Source organism: Pseudopodoces humilis, chromosome 2, assembly GCF_049639895.1.
Source record: "Pseudopodoces humilis isolate 2021_Gansu_Grassland_sample_001 chromosome 2, ASM4963989v1, whole genome shotgun sequence".
Taxonomy (NCBI): Eukaryota; Metazoa; Chordata; class Aves; order Passeriformes; family Paridae; genus Pseudopodoces; species Pseudopodoces humilis.
The window spans coordinates 30,948,968-30,973,173 of record NC_142201.1 but is presented as its reverse complement, the minus strand read 5'-3'; the positions used below and the strand labels follow the sequence as shown (position 1 = coordinate 30,973,173).

Sequence of the window (24,206 nt, the reverse complement as noted above, 5' to 3'; positions counted from 1 at the left end):
ATTTGTTTGTGTGCAGTGGCTGCAAGCTGGCAGAAGGCTGAGTTTCAAACTGTACTGGGATCACTACTAGAAAATATGTGGGAATCACAGGACTTGAATCTCAGTTGCTTTTGACTCCATCATTCTCAGTAAGTCCATAGATCAGCCCACAACTGGTGCCCTCACCCATAATTTTTAGATGAAATCTTTAATGTTGATAATCATATTAGAACATTTCAATGAAATTTAAGAACATCTGTGGGTGACCAAGCACTGGAGCAGGTTTCCCAGAGTGTGCAGTCTCCTCACTGGAAATACCCAACCATTTGGATACAATCCTGTGCCATGTGCTCTGGGATGACCCTGCTTGAGCAGGGAGATCAGACCAGATGACCACTGTGGCTCCTTCCAATCTGACCCATCCCATGATTCTGTGATCTAAAATTGCCCTTAATGGTGGAATTATTTTCTCTCTACAGCTGCCAGAAAGGAAGGTGTAGCCAGGTGGGGATCAGTCTCTTCTCAGAGGTAACCAGCAACAAGACAAGAGCACACAGCCTCAAGATGCAGTGGGAAAAGGTTTAGGCAGGGCATTAGGAAGAAGTTCTTCACAGAAAGAGGGACTGGGCATTAGAATGGGCTGTCCAGGGAGGTGGTGGAGTCACCATTGCTGGAAGCGTTTAAGAAAAGACTGGAGGTGGAACTCAGTGCCATGGTCTGGTTGACAAGGCGGTGTTGGGTGATAGGTTGGACTTGATGATCTCAAAGGTCTTTTCCAAACAAGCTAGTTCTGTGATTCTGTGATTTGTCCTGTTCATGTTTCCTCTTGGAAATAGACTTCCCATGATGGAGATTATACTATTCTTTTTCAGCAGTGCTCATACTACACCGAACGGGAAATCCTTACTTCTGTGGATGTCAAGGCAAATGGAAGATTCAAAACAAAATTATGTTTTCTCACACAAAATGTGAAACTGTGCAACTCCCCCTGGGAAGAAGTTTTACATGGTTTCAAAAAATGTAACTGCACAAATTCATGTAAGAAAATTTTATCAAGGCTGTTCAATACAGGGACTCCAATTCTGCTTCACAGAATTTTTAAATCCCAAATTATTGTAAGTTGGGAATGTATTCTGGAGAAATATCCCTAGATGATTATTCCGATCTTATTGTCCATCCTACGGTTGTCTGAGCTTGTTAGTGGTCTGAAGGGTGTCACAATTTCAACTGGATCAAACTAGAACTTAATACAAGATGAAAATGTAATCCACAAATACTTGGAACCACTGCATTTTCAGTGCATACTTCATATCTTGATGTACCTTAATTCTGCAGAACTTAAGTGGGGGCTCATACTCATCTTACACACTCTCTCTCCATCATTCTCCAGATTTAAGCCCAGAAGATGAGCAAGTATCTTAGAAAAAATTTGCAATTTAATGTGCAGCTTTACAAAACAGTAAGTATCTTAAAAGGAAAATAAGGTCTACAACAAACAGAAACTCCATCTCCCTTTTCAGCAATCCACTTAAAAACTTCCTGTGACTAAGCTTCAAACCATCACATCCCACCAGTGCTTCCAGAATGAAAACAGGGCAATAAATTCTCACATTAATTTAGTTGCATATGTAGAGTAAGCCAGTTCACAATAGCTGCAGTTAGAGTACTATGTATGGAAACCTGACAGCATAGCTGAACTCAAAGTGCAATATTTAGGATTCAAATTTTAAAAATCTTGTATTTTTAGGTTAAAACATACTCACATCTCATAATCCACTGTCTGTACCGTTCTTATGTACTGACACGAATAGGCATACTTGGTTTGGCTGATTTTAATGAGCTGGCTTCTTATACAGTGTTCCTGCAATAACACAATCAACATGCAAAAACACAATCAATTTAAGCTGAAATCCCAAAAGCAATGAAGATACATATGCATAAAAACTCAACGGTTTAAGTGTAACTGTAATCAGCCTCTAATGAAGATAATTAATATAAAAGTGTCAAGTACAAAGTAAATTTTCTTTAATGCACGCTATGAAAAATGCAGTAAAATTATCACAATGGCTTACAAACAAAAAACAAACCAAACCAACATAATGGAATTAATTTCAGACTATACTTAAAGTGTTAAAACTTCCTATGTTTCTTATTTTAGAAGCATGGAACTTGTGAAAGCCACCAAATGTATTCAAGAAGAAAGAACAGAGTATGATTTAAGAATAAATTATCCTACAGAATTTCTTTGTTCAGATTTATTACATGAGCTGTTCATTGCACTCTGAAATCTGATTTACTCTGGTTAGCTGGAGACTCAGATTGGGACAGGGAGCTCATTAGCCTGGAAAATTCTATCTGCCTCTTCAAAATCAGAATAATGGTAAAATCACCAGACTGGTATCAACTTCTAGGTTTACTTACCTTCCTGTTGTTGAACATCAGTATTGTGTAGAGTTTGTCACCTGGTTTCATCCTATCTGGTGTTGCTATGACAATGGCAGGTACATAATATTCATTTTCTGCCTGTGTTCCACTTCTGGCAAACACATAGTCTCCAACCTGCACATCAGGAAAGCACCAATGCAAGAACCATGTGATTTGTGAGATTTACAAGATATAAAGTGTAACTACTAAGGTATTTTTACATGAATCATCATTCTATCATGTTCCCATGATTTAATATGGACCATTGAAAGAAAAGAAGAACTTGGTCTTTGTGTGTTCTGATCATGCAATTTCCACTGAATTGGGGAGAAAACACAAAAATAAAGGTCCAAGCTCTATTAAATGTACCTGGGCATAGCTAGCAAGCTGAACTGAATGAGGAAACTCTTAGAAACTGTGCATTCCCTTGGATTCTGTGCAAACTTAAAGGCTTTCAGCAACCTTTTAAACTAACCTTGGGAATTTTTGATAATTCCAGATGTAACTGATTTATCCAGAACTGTTTTTAAAATTAATGCAGAAGTCACAATTTTATTTCAAATTTTGCAGGTCTCTAGTGTTGGATACAGAATTTACAGAATTATTAGGAGCTACCATATCATAATTTGCCTTAAACTCAAACTGAAAAAAAAGCATGTCTTTAGTTTTATATGTAGCAATGCAATTATAAACATGTTTCTTCTATTCAAAACAGATGGATCCATGCTGTATTCTCTATGCAACCATCACCTTTCTGGTGGGTAAAATAATCACCAAAAAAAACAAGCTGTGATTACAGATAGTTGTTTGATGAATTTTAAAGAAAAACAGAAATGGAACAGGGATTATAATTTTTTATTATTGTTATTTGCCTCAGTATATAGTTATTTGCTGGATTTAAAACATTCTGTGGAAACCAAATGGTTAAAACATGCTGTAAATCACACTAAGTATAAAAGGCTCTCTTACATTTATAATCTATGTGCTAGGAAACAATAACTCTATGAAAAAATAGCTCACCTCTCTTCTATGGCTGAGGAAATGTTCATGTTTTATAAAGAAAACAATATAGATTAATTTAGAACACATAATTTTAATAGACAAAGGAATAGAATTACAATGAAAACAAACTTCAAACAAATGAAACACTTCATGCTGAAATAGCACGATATTACTATAATGAAAAACTTCTTTAAAAGAAATAAATGTATTTAAAAGAATTTTTAAAAATCTGTAATTTATTCTAGGTCTGAGCAAATAAACCAAATATAAAATTCATATTTGCAATCATGAAAAAATACAGTTTTTCACCTGCAGATGGGGGCATGGCATAGCACCTCCCACAGGTATAATGAACTTGACAGGGACATCACAGCTCTCCCCATTGCTGAAGACAACAAGTGCACAGGTAGAACTGATATTCTTTATCACAGTACCTGAAAAACAACAGAATAAAATATTCAAATTATTTTCCTTTCACCCCTTGTGGTATTTATTTTGTAAAAAAATCCTATAGGCTGTCACATATCTGAGGTCAAACATGTCTGCACCATAAATTCTTCATTTTCATTTAGCTACCATAAGCTGTGCTAGGGCAATGGAGATATTTGTACCTAAAAAATCCTGCCTTACTAACCATTCTTAATAATGCTATAAAAAGAAAATGAAGTATTTTTCAAGCACAGGTTTGAAATTTGTAAGCTGATCAGGTTAACATAATAAAATTGACGGTTAATATAATAAAACTACTACCACAGATAAAAATATGTAATTGAAAAAAATCCCAACCAAACAACTAAAGGTAACACAAAGATAAACACATATACACAGGGAATATTTACCTTAAGAAATAACAGAAATGAGTTTTACCTACTAATCATTCTAGCTTAAAATTCAACAAAAAGTCAGCAGCATTTAGTGATCTTTTTGGACACATTCAAAAGCTTGGTTTACTATTTCCTTCCATACAAACATATTGCTCTCCAACTTCACAAAATTAATGTCTTCTTATAAATGTATATATATGCACATACAAAATAGATATTAATTTTCCATGAATATACACATGTAATATTAAATGTCATTAAGAAAGAAGTAAATTATGACCATAACTTATGTTTTATCAGTATTAAAGAAAAACTACATAATATTGAAAATGTGGACAAAAATATATACCTGGATAATAAAATCCTGTGACATCTGATCTTGCAATTACCTTTTGGTTTTTGTGAGTCACAAATATCTGACATTTTTTACTTGTCTTAGACTTCAGCTTCTCACTTTCTTCTTCAAGTCCCTGTAATTTGACACAATTATTTGTCTACAACAGCTAATGCAGTCAGCCTTAATCTGTTATTTGAAATTATTTAAAAATTGAGGCAATGTAATGCTATGAGATCCATACAGAATCCATAGTAAACTGGAAATACTTTAAACCTTCAGAATTGTTCTAAGTACAGGAAGTACTCATGTAAGAATTTTCTATAAAATTCTGTTGTGTAAGTTCATAACAATACCCATATTTTCATGTGTTCATGCAGAAATTTACCTTGATGAATTATTAGATCTGGCTACCATTTTCCTACAAAAAAAAATTACGAAGTTGCACAACTCATATTAAAGTATGAAGTAAAGAAAAATCATCTCTTTTTTCAGAATAAGAAAATTTCCCCTACACATTTCTTTTGTCTAGATGGAGAATTTTCAAAGTAATCTGATTTGCATTAGAGGTACCTCATTGTATGGGATGAATCGTTAAAAAAAAAAAGAAATCAAAAAATGTTCAAACAAATCTTCAAGTGTCTGGGGAAAAAAAGTTTATTTCCAAACTATAAATTCAAAATTGAATTGACATTTTCAACCATTTTAAAACATTCCAGTTTAGCAAAATATTACACCACATCTTTCAGACCTGCCACTGTGCATTATTCTGCCCCACTACTTTGGGTTTTTAATACGCAAATTATTTTTGCCATTCTTTTCACAATAGTGTTCCTAAATATAAATTACAAGCAAATGCAAAACTTTCTTAGAATAAATCAGTTTCACCACTAAATGAAAATTGTGGAATTTATTTTCACAATTAAATAAATCAGTTTGACCACTAATTTTTAAAATATTTATTAGTCTACCTCATGAACAATTTGCAGGCATCCATCTCATATATGGTTTTTCAGAATGATAAAAATATGCCACTTGAAATCTCAAACTTTTCCACAGATCTACCATTGTTCTGAAAAACTCACAGACTCTTAATAAAACCCCTGCTTGTTAGGATGTGTATGACTTGCTTCTTTTTCAGATGACATTTTTTTCCTTAAAAAACTTATTTGATTTGATACTTGATTTCCCCTAATAGCGAATAAAGATGGAAAATATATTAATAAACTTGGCTAAATTGTTTGTTCTCAGTTTCACAAAAATTATCACAATCTCTTTTTTTCAAACTCCCTCTCAAAAATCACAAACAACCCTAGAAAAAGAGTCCTAAAAATAAGCAAAACACAAAAAAAAGGCAAGGAGATATTTTAAACTGGAGACACATGGGATTTTTCTAGCTTATTCTTTATTCCAACAGAATATTAATTATATCAACAGTTTGGGTTTTCAAACTCAGACTAAACCAAAGGCCCTCCACACTGCTTAACTGACTGCTTGAAGTATAACTCAACAAAGGCTGATTTGAGAGCAGACCTACAGTTCCACAAACACAAAAAAGTATTTGGGTAAAGCATTTACTTAATTCCTCAGGCTCCAAAAGGACAGCTGCTACTGAATATTTATTATCAACTGATTTGTAATGCTTGACTAATAACTTGGGCAACTTCCAGCACTCCACATTAATCCAAATACTAAAGACAACACAAGCATCCACAATGAGGATTCTGAGTCGTGCAGAATCCAGGTGGCTCAGAAACACTGTCTAAATTCAAAACCATCCTTCTTTTTTCTCACACAGCTTTTAGGTGTTCAGCAAGATTGACCAAGACACTGTTAGAGTGGCCATTTCTGGCATTCAGTATTTTTATTACAAAAGAGCCCCATCTGATTCTCAGGGATTTTTACCATGTTTCACTCTGCTTCTGTTGAAGACAATGCATTAAACCACAATTGGTGAAGGAGACTTTGTTTACTTCTTCCAATAGCTGCAACATTTTTTAATTCCCTTTCAAAAAGAATAGTCTTTGCACTTTTCTACTATAAGTGAGAACAGACACAAAGAATACCCACAGGTCTCCATGTACCTTGGTCCAATCTTTGGGTTTTCATAATCCTGACACCTCCAGAGTCAAGCAACCACCACTTCTCTGGGTGCCAATAGGAACAAGCCCATTCTGTGTGGACACAGCCCATTTTTATGAAAGAGCCTAAAAAGAAAGACCTAAAAAACTAAAGGGGATTTTTTGTTTTTTTTTTTCAATTTAGTGAAAAAATCATCAGGAAATTTAAAAGTCTGCTTTTTTGAGTAGAGTTTTGGGATAATTGTGATTTTTCTATGATGTCACAATGACAATTTTCAGTGCCATATCAGCGCTATTTCCTTCCTGTAATGTATTTCAGTTGGCAGCTTATTCCTCTATACCCATTTTGTGGGCAGACATCACAGTTGGCAAAACCTTCAACAACACTTTTAAAAGGCTCCTCATTTTTCTTCATTTTTTCACACTGTTTTTCTACCACATAAACAGAATTCTAATTACATCTGCATTTCTGCCTCTCACTCTTGAAGCCTTTCAGTTGCAGATTAGCAATTACTGAAGATGCTACTCTGATTAGACTCCTAAAGCAGGTTGACTCAGGCTAAGTGATTGCACAATGTTAATCACATCATGTCTGAGAGCACACACTGGTTGTTTCAAGGCAACAGTAAAATTAAACTCAACAAATGAAACATAAACATGTTTCTTCTGCTCTTGTATTGGGACATTCATTATATGGCATAGATAAATCAGTAATCAAAATAGCTGTAACAGCAATGTAGTATTTTCAAACTATGTGAAATGAATCAAGATCATCTGTATTTTGAAGACATTATAATGTTTTCAAATGTGCAGCCTTAATGGAATTAAAAAACTCAAACCTACAGAAAACACACACACATATATATACAGAAACACTAACTTCAGTCGTACTTTCAGAGTATTGAGACTACTGTATTAATGCTAGACTAATATATTAAAGAAATAGAGAGAGAAAAAAAGCCTCTCTGCCTAGCCAAAAATACGTGTCCACTTCAGAATGAGCTGCAGATACCACTGACTCAGTTCAGAATGCTGTGATATTGACCACCAGTTCATGTATACCCACATTTTAGGGACATTTAAATTTTAGTGTACAAAAATGAAGTAGAATCCCTCCTCTTCTCTCGATATTTTCTTTTACAAGAAATGTACCATGGAAGATTACAGTGAATTACTCCAATATTACAAGATCTTTTTAGTCCTGTTTATCAGATTTAAACCCAACCACAAATTTTGTATCTAAATATGTCTTTAATATATCTGTTCTTTCTCTTTCCTGCTATCATTGCAGTGGAGATAAAGATCCTTGGCTGTGATTAATTTCTAAGAGGCTTGATTTCTGTGTCTCTCTCTGAAACTTCAGAATTTCTACTTCCCAATATTTTAAAAAAGTATTTGAAAGCTTGCTCTCTTTTTAACTTCCTTCTTTCCTTCACCCATTTTATTTAGCATCATGCTACATGTCTACTTTATCATCTATGTTCACAGAAAAAATATTCCAGAGGTACACAGTGAAGAGGATTATCTAGGGGGAAAAAAATCCCTTCCCATGTATTACCTTTTTATTGTTGCCTATGTGTGATTCTGAGCTTTTCTCAGTTTCCTTTTTGACAGCTTCCTGAAGATCAGAGGCTTGTTGTATATATGTTAATGCTGTCAATATCTCATCTTCTAACAATTTTACATCTTCATAGGAAACTGGCCATCCCAAATTCTCTAAAGCCTCCAGCAAAGCTTCTTTATGCTGTTTATACTGGATTGGCCCATCCTCTTTAAATCTTAAAAATATATATATATTTAAAGAAATTAATAACCACAAGTAGGAAAAAAAGTTTAGTTACATTGGTGCTTCACAGATAGAGTCATAAATTGTGGAGGTAGAATAAAGAATCAGATTTGCCCAATTTAACTTCTGTATGCTACAAGTTCTTGCATTTCATCCAGATACTGCTGTGTTCGGTCGAACAATCACGTTTGGTATAACTATATCTTACAGAAAGACAGCTACAGAGAAATTCAAGTCATTGAGCCATAATTTCTGAAAAGTGTATCAAATATTTTAATATCTAGGCACCAATATTAATGATTAATATGCTCCTCTAGCAATAGACTGTGTAACTGCTATGACATTTTTTTCATTACATGCATAATTGGCCATATGTTATCAATAATTAAACATTTTGGATGACACCCTGTCAAATTTCCATATTCCGCAACTCACTGTCTATCAAAAGACACCTATTTCCTTTTTTTTTATTACATGCTGTTTTGTTTAAGAGTCCTCATTTCCTCTCTGCACCAGAATGAGGTTTTAGTTCTCCTTATTAATGATAGATCTGTAGAGTTTTTTCTCATTAGCTTATGTATTCATAAAAGCATTCTAGTTTTCATCCCCAATTTTCTGTGAAGAACTATTTCAGGCCCATTAAGTTTTCATTAATTGTTCCTTGCTTTATTCTCTGGCACAAACAGATGTTAACTTCACTGATGTTTATACAGCAATTAATTTTCTAAATCAATATACAAATATAGGCTAGTTAACATAGTACAAACTTCCAGAGTGATATACAGTTCCAACACATGCTTTTAAGGTGCTTACTACACCTTAACAAATCAGCCACTAGAGAACTCTTTACAGGATGAGAGATTTACTTTGATGTCAAAAGCAATGACATGCTGCCCTCCCAAGGCCCTGCACTTGACGCTGATTAAGGATAGAGAAGCAACATTCAAATGGAATACAAGTCCTTTCCTTTGAAAATTATATGCACCACACAACGGAGGTCCAGAATTTGATATTACTCCATATCATATATACATTTTTGAAAGCAAGGTATATTTATGAAATGTTTGAAAATTAAACCAGTTGGTTATAGAAGTAGTGATAAAAGACTACCAAATATTTATGACCAGCCCTTCACAGGTACATTAGAAAAGTGTTAGCTTTTTAAAAGTGATAGCTTACTTGTCTCTTTCCTCCTGAGATAGCGCTCTCCAAATAACTAGGTTCAGGCGCCTATTAAAGAAAGCAAAGCAGTTTCTGAGGGAATGCAGTTCCTTGTGCAGCTGATCATCTCAAAACTAGCAAATAAACACAGTTTCTTAAGATATCTATACTGATTTGTATTCCAAGCACACTGCATCATCAAACTGTATCATCGTTCAGCTATGAAATTATCAACTGCAAAAGAAGATGGGAAAGCAGTATCTTCCATCAAATAACAGCATGACTCTTTCAGGGTCATAGAAGGTTTAATGGCAATCACTTCTGCTTCCTGCCAGAATTTTCTATGGATGGTTGTCTTCAGCACCAGCAAGTTAAATCAAATAACAAAACTGATTAAATGCCTGTTAAGCTGCACAGTTCCTCCAATTAAACCTTTTCAGAAAATGTAGTCTGAATGCAGTAATGCTAATTTCTATTTTTTTCACTGCTAAGATTATCCCTCGGTTGTGCAATTCAGGTTTCTAATTAATTAAACTCTGGCTATGAAGAAAAATCACTGACAGGAAAACAGAAGTGATTATCCCAAAGCAATGCAAATCTGAGATCTTTTAAAAGCACCACTAAAATTTCTGCTTTTGCTTTTTAAGACATAAATTTTAAACTCTTATAAGATCATCTAGCTTATGGTTTTCTCTGTTAGCATCCCATACAAGCCATCACTAAATTACTTCATTTCAGCTATAGAAATAAACCTTTACTGATGATCCTAATTACTGTAATTCTAGAATTACAAATTACAATTTTCCTTTGGATATGAGAACAAATTCATTGCTAGGAAAAATTCAGATTGTAACCTGATTGACTATAAGCAGACTTGCCAAATTTACTGGTGCATGTACAAAAAAAAGCACATTAACAACAGATTCTGAATACTAAATCCTTGATGATTAATTTTGTCTACCAGAAACTAAATCCCAGCATTTTTAGAATACAAACTACATACTTCATTCCCAATATACATATATGCTCCAATGCCTATTTCATCCTAAATCTGCACACTCATGACTAAGTTGGTTATAAAAGCTTCTGGCTATATAAAATCATACATATTATGAAGCTTTCAATGTTTTTCTCCTTTAATACTGTATATTCTTTTTGTCAGACCACAAAAATCCTGCCATCATCACTTTTCTCCCTCAAAATCTGATGCTAAACTCAATCTGCATATGGAGAGAATACTTTGCTTCTGTGCTTGAAATCTGGATGCCCTGATGAATTGTTTCATCTACATATGTCAGAATAAATTTACACTACTTACAAAGCAGAACTGAAACTTTTGGAAATTTAGTTACTAGAAAAGGGCTGTGACATCTAGAGCAAAAACTATTTGACTGGCTTGCTCTTTCACATGTAGAGGAAAAGCAAAGAGATCTCTCTTACACTGTTTATTATAAGGCTCTCCAGGCAGATTTGTCTTTTATACCTCTTTTTTATGGAAGTAGGAACTCAATCCTATTAATGTAAATACACTGATTCATTGATCTCTGCTGGTAAACAGAAGTAAATGGTAATCCTGATCACCAAATTTTTAGGGAGACTGTGGAAATGCTATCAGAGCTAAACCAGAAAATTTATTTTCCCTCAAAATCAAAGTCAGTAAATGTAGAATATTCAGTGGTACGGCACAGCACTGAAAAACTTGAATTTTTTTCAGAATTCACCATCACAAATACACCACCTGAACTTTCTATTAAAATGAGTGACAAATCAATTTCTATGAATTTTTCATCAGCCTGATAACAAGTGTTGTCTCAGTGACAGAACAAAAAACCAAGACTTTTATTCACTGAACTCCATTAACACTAGACATAGCAAGCAGCATTTTCAAATCAGAATTCTTAATTTTATCACTAAATATCTATATAGGACAATAGGATTGAAAAAGAAAGCTCTAACATGCTTTAGAAAGAACTGGTATAATCATATAGCTACTAAGGAAAATAATCTCAAACCTTAAAGACCCCTGTGGAATTAATCAAAAAACAAGGACTAAACACTTGTCATCAAGGGGGTTTTGGTCATATAAAATAATTACATTTGTAAATGTTTTTAGAATACATTTATATAAACATAAAAATATTTATTAAAATAATTCTTGTCCAAGCTCTCATATGATTACTAAATTACACCATAGTCAAGTAATTGCATTTTTTCCAAAAAATGCACAAAGTTGGATCATGAAAAGAAGTAGCTTAGAGATCTAATGGTTTTTTCCTCTTCTGTTGTGCTTTTACTAACATTTAATTAAAAAGTACAACACATATGCCTCTCAAAAAAAAAAAAAAACCCAGCAGATTTAAATTTTAAGTTTCTTATTGGTGCCTCAGTTATATTCTTGCATGCATAGTTGGGTGATAAAGAGCTGGCAGCAAAAAGCAGATCCTTAATTTAAGTGTCAGTCTATGGATATTGGAGCTTAATTTTAAGTTAAAAGTCTGGCTAGCATTGTATGATTATGGACAATTCTTCCTGAGGGATGAATTTTCATCAGGGTTTCAGGGTTTCAGGTTTGCTCCCAAAAAGTAAAAGAACTTTGCTTTTGTCACTGAACAAACATAATATGAGCAACATGTTATTTATCTCCTTGCCTATTGTCTGTTTTTACATCCAGCTTTTTTTCTTTGTTTTTAAGAAAATAAAATTTCTCCTATATGTTGATGGTGGATTAAAGTGTGTCAACGTACAAAATTATCAGTATTGAGCAAAGTAAGTGTGAGGAAATACCAAGGACCTGACAAAAAAAACAAAACATGACTGCAACCATGATAAATTTCTGGTGAGTAGACTTGCCTCTCATAGGATTTAATTGCTTGTTCCAGCTTCTCTTTATAGGCATCAAGATTCATTGCCCAAGGATTAATTAGTGCAATCCCCTTCTTGTCACTGCTAACATGGGCCAATGGTAACATCTATTATACAATAAAAGACACGAACACCATTTATGTCACAAATTTTCGAATGACTGAATGCCAAGGCTCAGAACAGCCAGTAGGAACACTGGAAGCTGAAGAAAGAAAAATCTAAGCACCACAAAGATCAGAATTAAGACAGTTTCCAGTCAGTTCTTCTACAATTATACAGCATTATGCTGAAGTTACAAATTAAGATTTCTAACTACTATGTAATCCTAACTGAATCAGTACTGTCAAACAACTCACTCTAATAATGTAAGTTAGAAGGAAACGTGTCTAGTGCATGACCATATTCCAGGTTTTATTGCCTTAAAACACTCCCATACTTTCTCGTATCTAATTCCAGCATACAGGTGTGAGAGCAGATATTTAAATGTATTTAATGCTCTTACTCTGGATGACTTTATTTTTTAAGGAATTAGAGCAGTAAAGTTGTAGAGAGATATTTCTCACCATCACACTGATCACCAAAGAGCTAACAAGGTGGACATTGGTCCCCAAAACTTGTCTTGATTTCTTAGGAACTTAATCAGGTTCATAGAATCAGGAGCTTCAATATTTTTCAAATCTCCCAATACAATACCTACAAAAGTCAACTTTTTTTTTTTTCATTGCAAAATAAAAACAAATACAACTGCGAGTAGATCTTCAAAAGGCAGAGAGAAGGGCAGAAATGGATGGCAAAAGATGAGGAAAGATGCCTTCCAAACTCTCAGTCCAAAGTCCCACCATCTTTTAGCCTCTTAAATTATCAGTAGTTCATAAAAGAAAAGCTGTTTTACTTATCAATGTCCTGATGCTGAATGTAAACAAACAAACAAAACAAAAAAAATCCAATTAAGAACTGGATAAGAAAGAGAATGTTACCATCCCCAAAACTGTCTTCAGCTCATATGATTGAGTGGAAATCTCCAAGTGTCTGTCTGAGATCAGGATATAAATGAGAAAAACATGGATGAGTTTCAATTTACATTAAACTAAAACCCCTGTTGGGGGAATTAGAGCAACAATCAGAAAAAAGAGCAATAAAGAGAATTATTTAATTGAGAACATTTTTCAGTGATGCTTTATTTGTGTTTGAATCAACTCAGCATAGCTGGATAGCAAATTGCAACATTTTTTTAGGAGTAGTGGTGTGACTTTGTATCACCCTCTCTTTCCAAGGACATCATCTCTCTGATTAATAAATCTGTGTCACATCAGTGCCAGACCACATCAAAGCTCCTGATATGAAATTAATCTTAAAATCGCTTAAAAGCTAAAGACAATGGGAACATGTCAGTGAAAGTATCTTGCTGGAGACAGATGAGGTAAATCTCTGCCCATAATTCTAAGCAGTGATATCTGGCTACTTGTCATTTCCAGGTGAAGTTTGAAAGCTGACAGGCAGGGAAGTGATGATCCCTCCTCAAGTTCTGTAATGCCATGATTATTGTCTATGGTGTTACTCAAACCAAGATAACAGAAGTTCAGCAGGGCCTCACCATGCAGGAACCCACAGCTACACTGCCTTACAAATCCTAAGAGTAATTTCAAGTACAAACAGCATAATTTGCAACATGAATATTTAATATAGTTTATAAAATACTTTGTATAGAATAGAAGGGGCAGACAAACATAAACACATTATTATACTTTTGAAGACAAAAAGCAGAATGGAATGTATTCTTATCAAATACTAAACTTGAAATAGTATGCATACTTTGAGAACAATGAAAACTGCTCATGAAGTCAAGTGAAATATGACAGATTCAGCTGACAGAAATCACAGATAAATTCTTTTACTGCCAAAATGTTTTTTAATTTTCTAAATTAAATACTTTAACTTTCACACTAAAATAATTAAATTGTTTCAAAACTTTTATTTCAAACCCCAAATTTCAAAAACTTAAAGACAAAACCAAAGCACAATAACCTGGTAAAAATTTTCTTATTTTAGACCAAAGAAAGATGGTTTTGTTCACTGAATCTGATTGCTTTGAGCAAAGCACTGAGTCAAAACTCCATGACTTGCAAACCTGTACTTAGATGCCACAAACTGCAACATATATTTACATTATTCTACAGGGAAGGTTTCTCCCAGAATTACCATAGCATAATTTAGACAAGCTCCCAAGCCATTATTTCTTTTCTGAATATGAACCTGGATGGGTAGTTTATTAAATTAACCTCTTTGAAATAACTCAGGTGAAACTGACAGATCGCACAGAACTGAAAACAACAGGTCAGCCTTTTGTTAATGAACAGTTGTCATGGAAACCTTCTTCTTGCTGCATCTCCGTTCATATTTATTCCATCATCACTGCTGGCAAAGGCCAAAAATAAAAATTATACTATCCCCTAAAAAGCAAACAAGGATGTCTACATTCCACACCAGGAAAACTAAGATCTCAGAAGGAACAGTGCAAAATGATTTGTACATTTATTATCTTCAATGAAAAAGTACTGGAACAATCTAGATCCTTAAAGTCTATTCAAACTCACTATCTAGTCTCACCCTATTTACTCGATCTGATGGCATGAAGCTTGAGGTGAAGTGGTTTTGTAGCTCAGAAATTCTGCTTTCACCTTGTGTGCAAGCCTCAACCTTATTATTCTTTTCTATACTCAGCTTCAGATCCAGAAAAATCCATTCCCCTACATATAGAACAATAATTCTCTACTGCCTGAGAAACTCAGTGTCTGATTACAACTAATGAAGACTAATAGGTATGAAGAAATTACAAAAATTCTTATTTTGCCTTTACATCCCTGAGTCTAAAGAAAGCCCATGGATCACTCTTTGATTCTTACAGCACCTGTTCATTTAAATAACACTAAACTTAATTCAGTCCTGCCTGAACTAGACTACCAGGAGTTCCTGTGAATTGCTATTAAAAACTACTTGTACTCATTACTTGCTGAATCATAGTTTAGACTGTTTTCAAAGACAGACAGTCTGTTTTATAGACTGCTTTGTTTTTTGCAAAGGTTTTCTGTAAAGGACTCAGAGAGCTGTTCATTGAGAAACATGGAAGAAAGAGGACCTCATATATATTCAGAAGAAGATGGAAAAAGGAGTGACTGCTCACAAATGAGATATAAGAGTTTTGTGAAATTCACAATATTTTTTGTTTGACATTTACAGTAGATTATTTTGCACAGTTTTGTAGCTATTGGATGTCTGAATTTTTTTGAAAAATGGCTATTTTACATCTGAAATGATAAAATGTACCTTTTAAATATTCTCATATAAAAAGACATCTTTTAATTCCATTTTTAAAAAATCATACTTAAAAAAAAATCCTTACAGATCTTGGTTTTACCAAAGAGAGGAACTAGTTTTTCTTCTACAGTCTACATGATTTAGGAAAAATTCCCATTCTTAAATTTAAAAAACAAGCATGAATATTTTAAAATGTAAAATTGTGTACATTTGCTATAAATCTTTTACTTAGTTTATATCACATTCTATTACAAATCCCTTGTTCTTTCTATATTATTAAAAAAGAGTTGTTTAGCTTTTTCTTTGAGTATTGTTTAAATAAACAGTTTTATTAATTGAAATGAGCAGCAGCATATTCATCGGACTTTTGTAGGATGCATCACACAAGAAAAATTAGAGCAACTTGCCATGAAATGGATTTCCTATAAGTGGAATGGCAATTTGAACTTTATGATACAAAACTCCCCATAAATTTTACATAATCTCACAACTGTCTTACTTGCACCTTGCAAAATTTAATTTTAATTACTGAATGACAATAATTTTCAAAAGATCTTAGTTAGCAGTCACATGTAAAAGTTGAGAATGCACAAATCCACAAAATGTGCACCAGCATCCTTTTCCAGATGATTTTATGAAATTAAATACATCCTCCAGTGAATTAGTAAGTATCAGTGGAGGCTGCGGTGCTCAAGAAATTGCCAAACACCCAATGGCTGTACACTGACACCAGGTGGCAACTGTGAAAGAACTTCAGAGTAAAGAATGCAAGACATACTATTAACTATCAGTTTTATCTTCTTACTGATGCATGAATGAACATTCAGATATGCATGATAATTTAGTGCACATCAAAAATCTACAGTACCAGAAAATGTTATTGTGACATTTATAGAAATTCATTTTTAAAATCCTTTTGAAAACACTATCAAGTTTTGTTCTAGCTTTCAAACAGCATAGGAGTTTTACCTTATCAAATACTTTAGAAACTACATGCTTGTCCAGAACTGGGATGTATTTTGTACTCTGAGGGACAGTTGTAGGAGCTAAGGCATCCATGATGGTGAGTCGCTTAGCAGCCAAGCCATGGGTCTTTAACCAAAGAGCTGAAGAGATACCTGGAGAGCTAGAAAAGAGAGACTGTGAGATGTAGCACAAGGTAGAAATAGATTTGAAAGGTTTGAAATGACTGAAGAAAATATGTAAACTATACTTTCTGTTATGCCTTTATATATACACACACATACCTTTTAGATGCTCTTTTCACATTCTGCGTTTTCAGATCTAAGAGAAAACATTTGCATTTTGTTATGTCAGAGGTTTTGTGCGCACAAAAGTATGCATAAATTAATTGCCATATATTAGCACCATTTTTTTATTTGAGCCTGCATGCAGCATCATGCACAGTGACTGTACAACATTTCAGTTGCTAAATTAATCAGTGAGAATTAGTTTTCCTCGCCTTTGTGATGCTTGATCAATACTAACAGTGTTACCAAATACCTAGTGAGCCCTAATCAGCCTGTGAGGAAATTTATAAAATATGAAAATTTGTTTCAGTTTATTTATTTTTGACAAAGACCAAAGATTAATCAGCTTATTTCCCAAATCAAAATATGATACCAAGTAGTACCACTAATGAGATGGCCAGTAGCAGCTAATTTAAGGTACACCACTATAAAAATCTCTATAAAAGATATATAAAAAAATAAACATAGGATGCTGAAATGTAAAAAAGTCACAAATCTTCAAGTGTCATAGGTAAGGTTTTAGAATGACTTAGAGGATTTATTATAAAGTTCAGACTTGAACTAATTACTGAAAGAAATTAATACTATCTGGATATATTTGTGAGCCCCAGTGATAACCCAGTTGTAAACAGCTAGTTTGGGAACTGGCAGGAGTCTGGCCACAGCTGTAAGGACACTGTTGCAACATCCAACTTCATGTCCAACTCTGCATCTCTGTTGAGTTTCAGTCCTTTGTACTACAGATCTGCAGAGTTTTGCTTAAAAGAGGTACCATTAGTTAAAAATGTAACAGGAGAAATGTTATTATCTGCCCCAGTCAGAGCTTCATGTTCCATCAACTTGCCTTTGAAAATGGTTGTACATTTCACACCCTTCTTGACAGAAGAACTCTTTTCGTCTGGAGACACTCCTTCCTCTGGGCTTTCTTCCCTGGATTTCACACCACGGTTCAGGATTTGCAGCAGACTCGTCTTTGTTTGATCTGTAGTTGCTGAAAGGGAAAGAAAGGAAGAGCTAACTTACTGCTCAAATACATACCTGGGATTTCCGAGTTCCTCTGTGGTATTCAGTTTTTAAGGGACTCCCTGCACAATACCTCAAACAGAAAACTACTTCGACACTAAGTTGTACTATGTATTTTCCCCAAAGAAGAGGATTTATTTTACTTCAGCTGGGTAAATTTAGTATCAGACTGCATACAAAGGACACTTCCAGGAGAAATGTAGTATTATGGGTGTAGTAAGGGGAAATACTACTGTAAGTAATGCTGTAATTGGTACAATATAGAGCACCTCTTCATTCTTGCCAATTATGTACTTACTTAAAATAAAAAGAGATTAGGGTTTAATATCTACTGTTAAAAAACTGTTTACAGAGCTTTCAAAATGTTCTGCTAAAATAACTACTTTTTCATGGAAGGGCCTGCAAAAAAGCACAAATGAGCAGACGTTTGTCCGTTTTGGCCAAATGAGTAGGATGGCTGAAAAGTAAACATGAAGAGAAGTTCAGATTTTCAAAATTATCATTACTTAAGTCAGCAAACACTTAATTTGTTCCCAAAACGAGGGATGATTTTTGCTATTTGCATCAGAATCTCTTCAAGTTAGTGAATGAATTCTGCTGACAATTACAGCTCATTTGAGTCTTACCTGCATATAATGCTTTCTTTCTTCGGGCTGGATTGGCAGCAGTGCTTTGCCTGGTTTGCTCATGTGGTGGCACTGATGGTTCTTCTGAAGCACAGCATGTCCTGCTCCTAAGAGAAGAATGTGTTTAGATACAGGGACACTGTGTATATGCTTGTGATTACTGCTTGTAAGTGACAAAGAGAAATTACTGCAAAAATATAACACCAGCTTAAAAACCAGTAAACTGAAGTTTTCTGGCATATTTAACACTGATTTCAAATGTTTCGAACAGTGCAAGATATTCTTCTGTTATACTAATATGCATTTCAAAGGAGAGTTCAAAGGAGGATAAAATATTCTTAGGTTTTTTAATTATTTAAATGCAATTTTTTAGTTTATTTAAAAGATGTTCATTACTTTTAAGGTAATGACCTCATATATTTTTAATAAAAACAGAATGTTCTGTAATAGCTACTTTGAATCCCAGGGCAAAGTAACTACCATCATCAATGAAAATATCTGCCATGTACATACATATGCACATATATATATTCTATGTCCCAGCATTAATAAAAAATAAAATATGCAAATTCTGAAATAAACACTTGAAAATATTTTCATACTGGACATCCTACCTGCCCTTCCACAGATGAAATACATCTCTGTCCACTTTTAATAATTTTTACTTTATTTTCATTCCTTTACTGTTTTAAGTAGATTTCTGTCTTAAAAATCTGATTTATTTTAATGCATTTTTTTATGGCTTTTACTATCATTGCACCAATAAATACACAGGTATATCTGTACATAATTTATGTTTCAATCAGCATATCGCAATGGGCAGCCATTTAGTCATGAGGTATGAAGCCAGCTCTACTTATGTGACAATAATTTTTCATGAATTCTCTACGTCAGAGGGATCAATTTTTCCATGTCTTGGAGACAAAAAAATAATTTCCTCTCTTTTCTTTAATTATTCATAATATGTTGAGACCATTGGTATATTTGAGATAATTTTGTTTCAGGCATCACAGTATTAGTAAATTTTTCCATACTTCTCTTTTCCATTATCTTGTCTGTTAAAAAAACACCCTGAGAGTAAGAAAGCAACCATTTCTTTAAAAAGAAGAAATATAAGAAATAGTTCCCACCTATTAACAATATAATAACAGAATGAGGACATACTTGTTCTCTGGATAATTTTCTTCATTACAAGAATTCATCATCAGACTTTTCTCATGAAAGGTCTTCACTTTCTCTAGATCTTTCTCTCCTTGAGCAATTTCTCTTTTCAAAAGATGTATGTCTTTATTCTAACAAAAAGAAAATCAAACTATTTAGTACAATTACTCCAAAATGTGTTTAATTTCTGAAGTGAAATGATGCAAGTTCTGAAAATATTTCTGAATAATGATTCAGGACAGCTTCCAAATTTCACATACTTTTTTAGGTAGGCTCTTTTGCTTGGCATTATAGCCTTACAAATTATTCTTCCTTTCTAGGAAAATGGCAAGCATTCCCTAACTAGCCAGTTACCCCTCAAGATACGAGCAGCTGTATTTCTGCATAAGGTAATGAGGTCACTAGCTCCACTCGTTTCAAGCAAGCAAGAAAATAAGTATGCAAATAAATAAAATACAAGTTATGTACATTTCAAGGGGTAGCCTACAAATCTCAGCTGTATCACATACTGTCCCAGGCCCAGGGAATTAAAAAGCATACTCTTCAAGTGAACATTGGAATTGACTAGGAATCATTTAGGCTAGAGGAGGAGACTAAGGCAATTCCAATGATGCTCCTTTTACAGCTCCCCCAGGGCCACAGGCTCCCATCTCCAAGTCTGGAGATGTACAAGACAGACTCTGGCCCTCATTTTTCCAACATGAGCAGTGTCACACAGTCCACAACAGCAGAATCACTGAAATTGCCCAGTACACTGGCATTTTTCTAATTGGTCTGTGAAGTTCAAATTTCCCAGTACTGTCTTGTTACTGCTTGTTCTCATGGTTCAACTACCACCATTTCTGAAATCTATACAATTGATTCACTGAGTGTTAATTTTAATTAAAAGCAAGAATACATTTCAAATGGGTGTTTCTGTTAGTCTATTCAGAAATTTCCTATTGGGGATTGTTGAGCTGCTTCATCACAGTTGATAGATGACTGCTATTCTAGTCATCTTCCTCCTCATAGATCTCTCACAAGCAGCTACTGAAGAACAAACTTATAACAAAATCCATAGAATCATTATCATTCCAATTCAGCACTGCATTTTCTTATTTATTAACAGGATACAAACCATATTTTCATTTTAAACAGTAACTTATTTCTGAAACAGTAGAAATCACATGTTTCTTCCAGAGCTGATTTGGTCTACATGTACTTTTAGGTTTTAGTTTTCAAGGCTGGAGCATCAGGAAAGGGAGAATGAATTTGCAACAATAGCACTATAAATGTACTTTGCATTACATTTAGCCTTTTTTGTTGCGGTCTAGAAAAATTTCACAAGCAAAATAATCATATTATTGCTTTCATATCATGTCAAATCTGACTAGGATTGGGCCTCTCTTTTTTAGTAATCTACTGTAATATGAAATCACAATAATGCAAGTCAGGTGGCTCTTCAAAGTAGCATGAACAAGCAAATATATTTATGTTCAGATACTCACAACAATAAACTCTGTAGTATCAGGATCACTCAAATAAATGTTGTAATAATGAAACCGTCCCTCTGTTTTAGTAGATAGTTCATACAAAAATTTATTGGCTTCTATATCATCACAGTTGAAGGATACAGTATGGATGGGAATTTTATTACAGTGAAGCTCGACTTCAGCCAGAATTATCTGGGGGGGCTGAAAATCAAAAAACCCTTATGTTAAAAATGTGGCATCTTGAAACATATTTATCAAAACTGAGACTTTTTAAGAATTTAATCAGTCCTTCTGTTGTTCAGAGATGGATATAGTGCAGTTAAAAATATCCACTTTATACAGATTACTATTTTAATCAGAAATTAACTAAATGATCTAATTTAAAACTGATTTTGAAAGACTGATAAATGCATTAAGGCACATGATTTAAATTGTAATATAATCAGTACTCTTTGCTTCTGAAGTTTTAAAAGAAATTTCTAAAATTTAGGAAATTAAACTACTACATTATTGTTTAGTATCACTGTATATATATATATAAAAATATTTTTGGAAGTATACGAGTGTGGGTCTTTTTAAGAAACCAAAAAGTTTCAAAGAAAATTTTGAAACTTGAAGAAAGTTCAAAGAAAAGTTGATTCAATACCAGTAAAAAAATAGAGGCTGAGAAAATAGGAAAGTTAGTTTCCTTCTCCCATAAAGAAATAAAAATTAGATGAAAAAGTAGATCTATCATCTCCAAAAATACTGAAGTATCTGGTAGAAAATAATTATTGATTCAGTTCTCTAAATTCTGATAACATTTCAGTTGTTCTAAATACTCAAAAATATTGACATATTATGCAATGTTTGCAACATAATTGTTGTGTTGGTTGAACTTTAATAGTTAAAAGCAATATTGGCCATTTCCTTTCTTTAACTGTTAAAAAGATATAGAAGACATTATTAACAAGGCAAAAAGAAATTATTTCTTCACTAATTTTGAACTTAATAAAAATATTAAAAATAAGAATATTAATAAGTATACATGAAGCCAAATAATTCTTTGGTAAAATACTAATATATGCTTTTAGCTAGAAAAACTGTAAAACAATGCCAACATCCAAGAGACTCCACAAGACCCAGCACTGCAGACATGACATTCATCTCATAATTCCAACTGCAAACACCACTTTTCTGCATCTTCTGTTTTCTCATTTTGAAATACCTGGTCAGGTCTCCCATCAGTCAAGAGATAAATAGCCTGAGTGTCAGTATCAGCAAGAGCAATCTGGAGAGCTTTGAGAGTATTTGTGGAACTTCCAACCTAAGAAACCGAAGAGAAAAAGACAAAGAAGCAGCTATAAATACTAACAGTTCTTTGCCTCTGTTCTTAAATTCATAATGACAGTGTACTAATTTAAGGGATAATACAGAACCAAAATGACTAATACAATGGTGAAAACATTAATGTCATGTAGCTAACAAAAGCTAAGCAAGCATCAAAGTAACATAAATTGGTACCAGATTGGTATTCAGTGCTTATGCAAACACACAGAAGGAAAATGCTGGCAGCAGCAATCTGAGCTGTACAAGCAAAAGCAATCACTAAAAGACTAAACGATGATGTAAGATAAAAGAGGCATTCTCTTCATTTTTACCACTGATGATCCTGCTTCCCAACTCATCACATCACACTCCCTTGAAACACATATTTTACTTAACCAAACGGTTCAAAAGTTGCTCAAAAGAGCAATTGCACAATTTTATTTCTCTAAAACTGGTAAAGGAGTTCTTGGTTTTCCAAACATGTTTTTCCAGACTGTCTCCCATCTACCCCCTTCACACATTAATGTAAGTATCATTTATATTTTAGCACAGAAGAGTTAGCTATAGCAACAAAACATGCCCAGCAAACTAATGCTGTGCTCACGAAAAATTTCCACTGGAGTAATACTAGCACTTTTGCTATATCATTCACATACTTAGTGGTCTTTCTTCTTTTTACACTAAATTCAATGAAATGCATTTCATGGCTTAGGAACCTAAGCCCTGCATTTTATATCTTCTTTATATCTTCTTAACTGTCCACCTTTCAAACATTGTGCACAAAACTTCCAAACTAAAGGTACATGTAAGATTTACCAGTATTAAAAACTATTTTATTTCAAGTCTTAGTCTTTTAATGGAACCAAAGCAAAACCTCTTAAAAGAGTCTGTTTTATGCTTATATAACACCTGAGTACTGCTCTGGAGGGCAGTGAGTATTGTAGTCATGTAAGAAGAGATTCAGGATCCATATAGATAATGCATTACAAAAGATAAATGTAACTATCTAACATTGACCCATACATGCAAAAATATGCTAAGAGATAGCATTATTTCTTCAGTCCTATGAACTATGTTAAAATTTCTTCCAGTCCTTCCCACCAGAAATCTATTCTATTAAAAAGGACAAAGGAAATCAGGTGAAATTGAATAGAAGGTACATTCTGAGAGTTACTCTGTATGGATATATAGGAGTGTATGGGCCAGGCAATGTGATAGCTCATCTACCTAATTACCTTATCTTCTAATTCACAAGCAATCCCTACCAGTACCTACTTATTAGAAATAACCAGCCTAAGCTGTTAAACTTATCTAATACTCCTGATGTTTTAGTAATTACAAAGTTTTAGACACATCACTCATTATCATGTGCAAATTGGCCAAAATGATTTAAAACAAAACAGCTTCTTTCACTTCTTTTCACATCATGGGAACACGGGGTGGATGCTGATGATGTACAGAAAATAACCCTTTACCTTATGGTAAAAGCTGTTCATTTTAGGTTTCTCAATTGCTACTGTTACAAATAAACACCAATATTATCAGTGTTTAAACAAAATTAACATATTTCAACTATATGACAGTAGAACCACCAAAAT

General features: G+C 33.7%; 1 protein-coding gene across 1 annotated transcript in view; it reads right to left on the bottom strand.

Annotated features, from left to right (window-relative positions):
- The window catches only part of VWA3B (von Willebrand factor A domain containing 3B), a 53,458-nt gene that overhangs the window by 1,950 nt on the left and 27,302 nt on the right, over window positions 1-24,206 (bottom strand). Inside the window, exons 13-23 of the mRNA XM_088051282.1 lie at window positions 22,508-22,606; window positions 21,316-21,501; window positions 19,832-19,959; window positions 16,738-16,894; window positions 12,442-12,560; window positions 9,610-9,660; window positions 8,203-8,422; window positions 4,579-4,699; window positions 3,715-3,839; window positions 2,401-2,538; window positions 1,743-1,840 (exon numbers count right to left, since the gene is read on the bottom strand). Of these exons, the coding sequence (XP_087907408.1) occupies window positions 1,743-1,840; window positions 2,401-2,538; window positions 3,715-3,839; window positions 4,579-4,699; window positions 8,203-8,422; window positions 9,610-9,660; window positions 12,442-12,560; window positions 16,738-16,894; window positions 19,832-19,959; window positions 21,316-21,501; window positions 22,508-22,606 (1,442 nt within the window). The remainder of the gene's footprint in view (window positions 1-1,742; window positions 1,841-2,400; window positions 2,539-3,714; window positions 3,840-4,578; window positions 4,700-8,202; window positions 8,423-9,609; window positions 9,661-12,441; window positions 12,561-16,737; window positions 16,895-19,831; window positions 19,960-21,315; window positions 21,502-22,507; window positions 22,607-24,206) is intronic.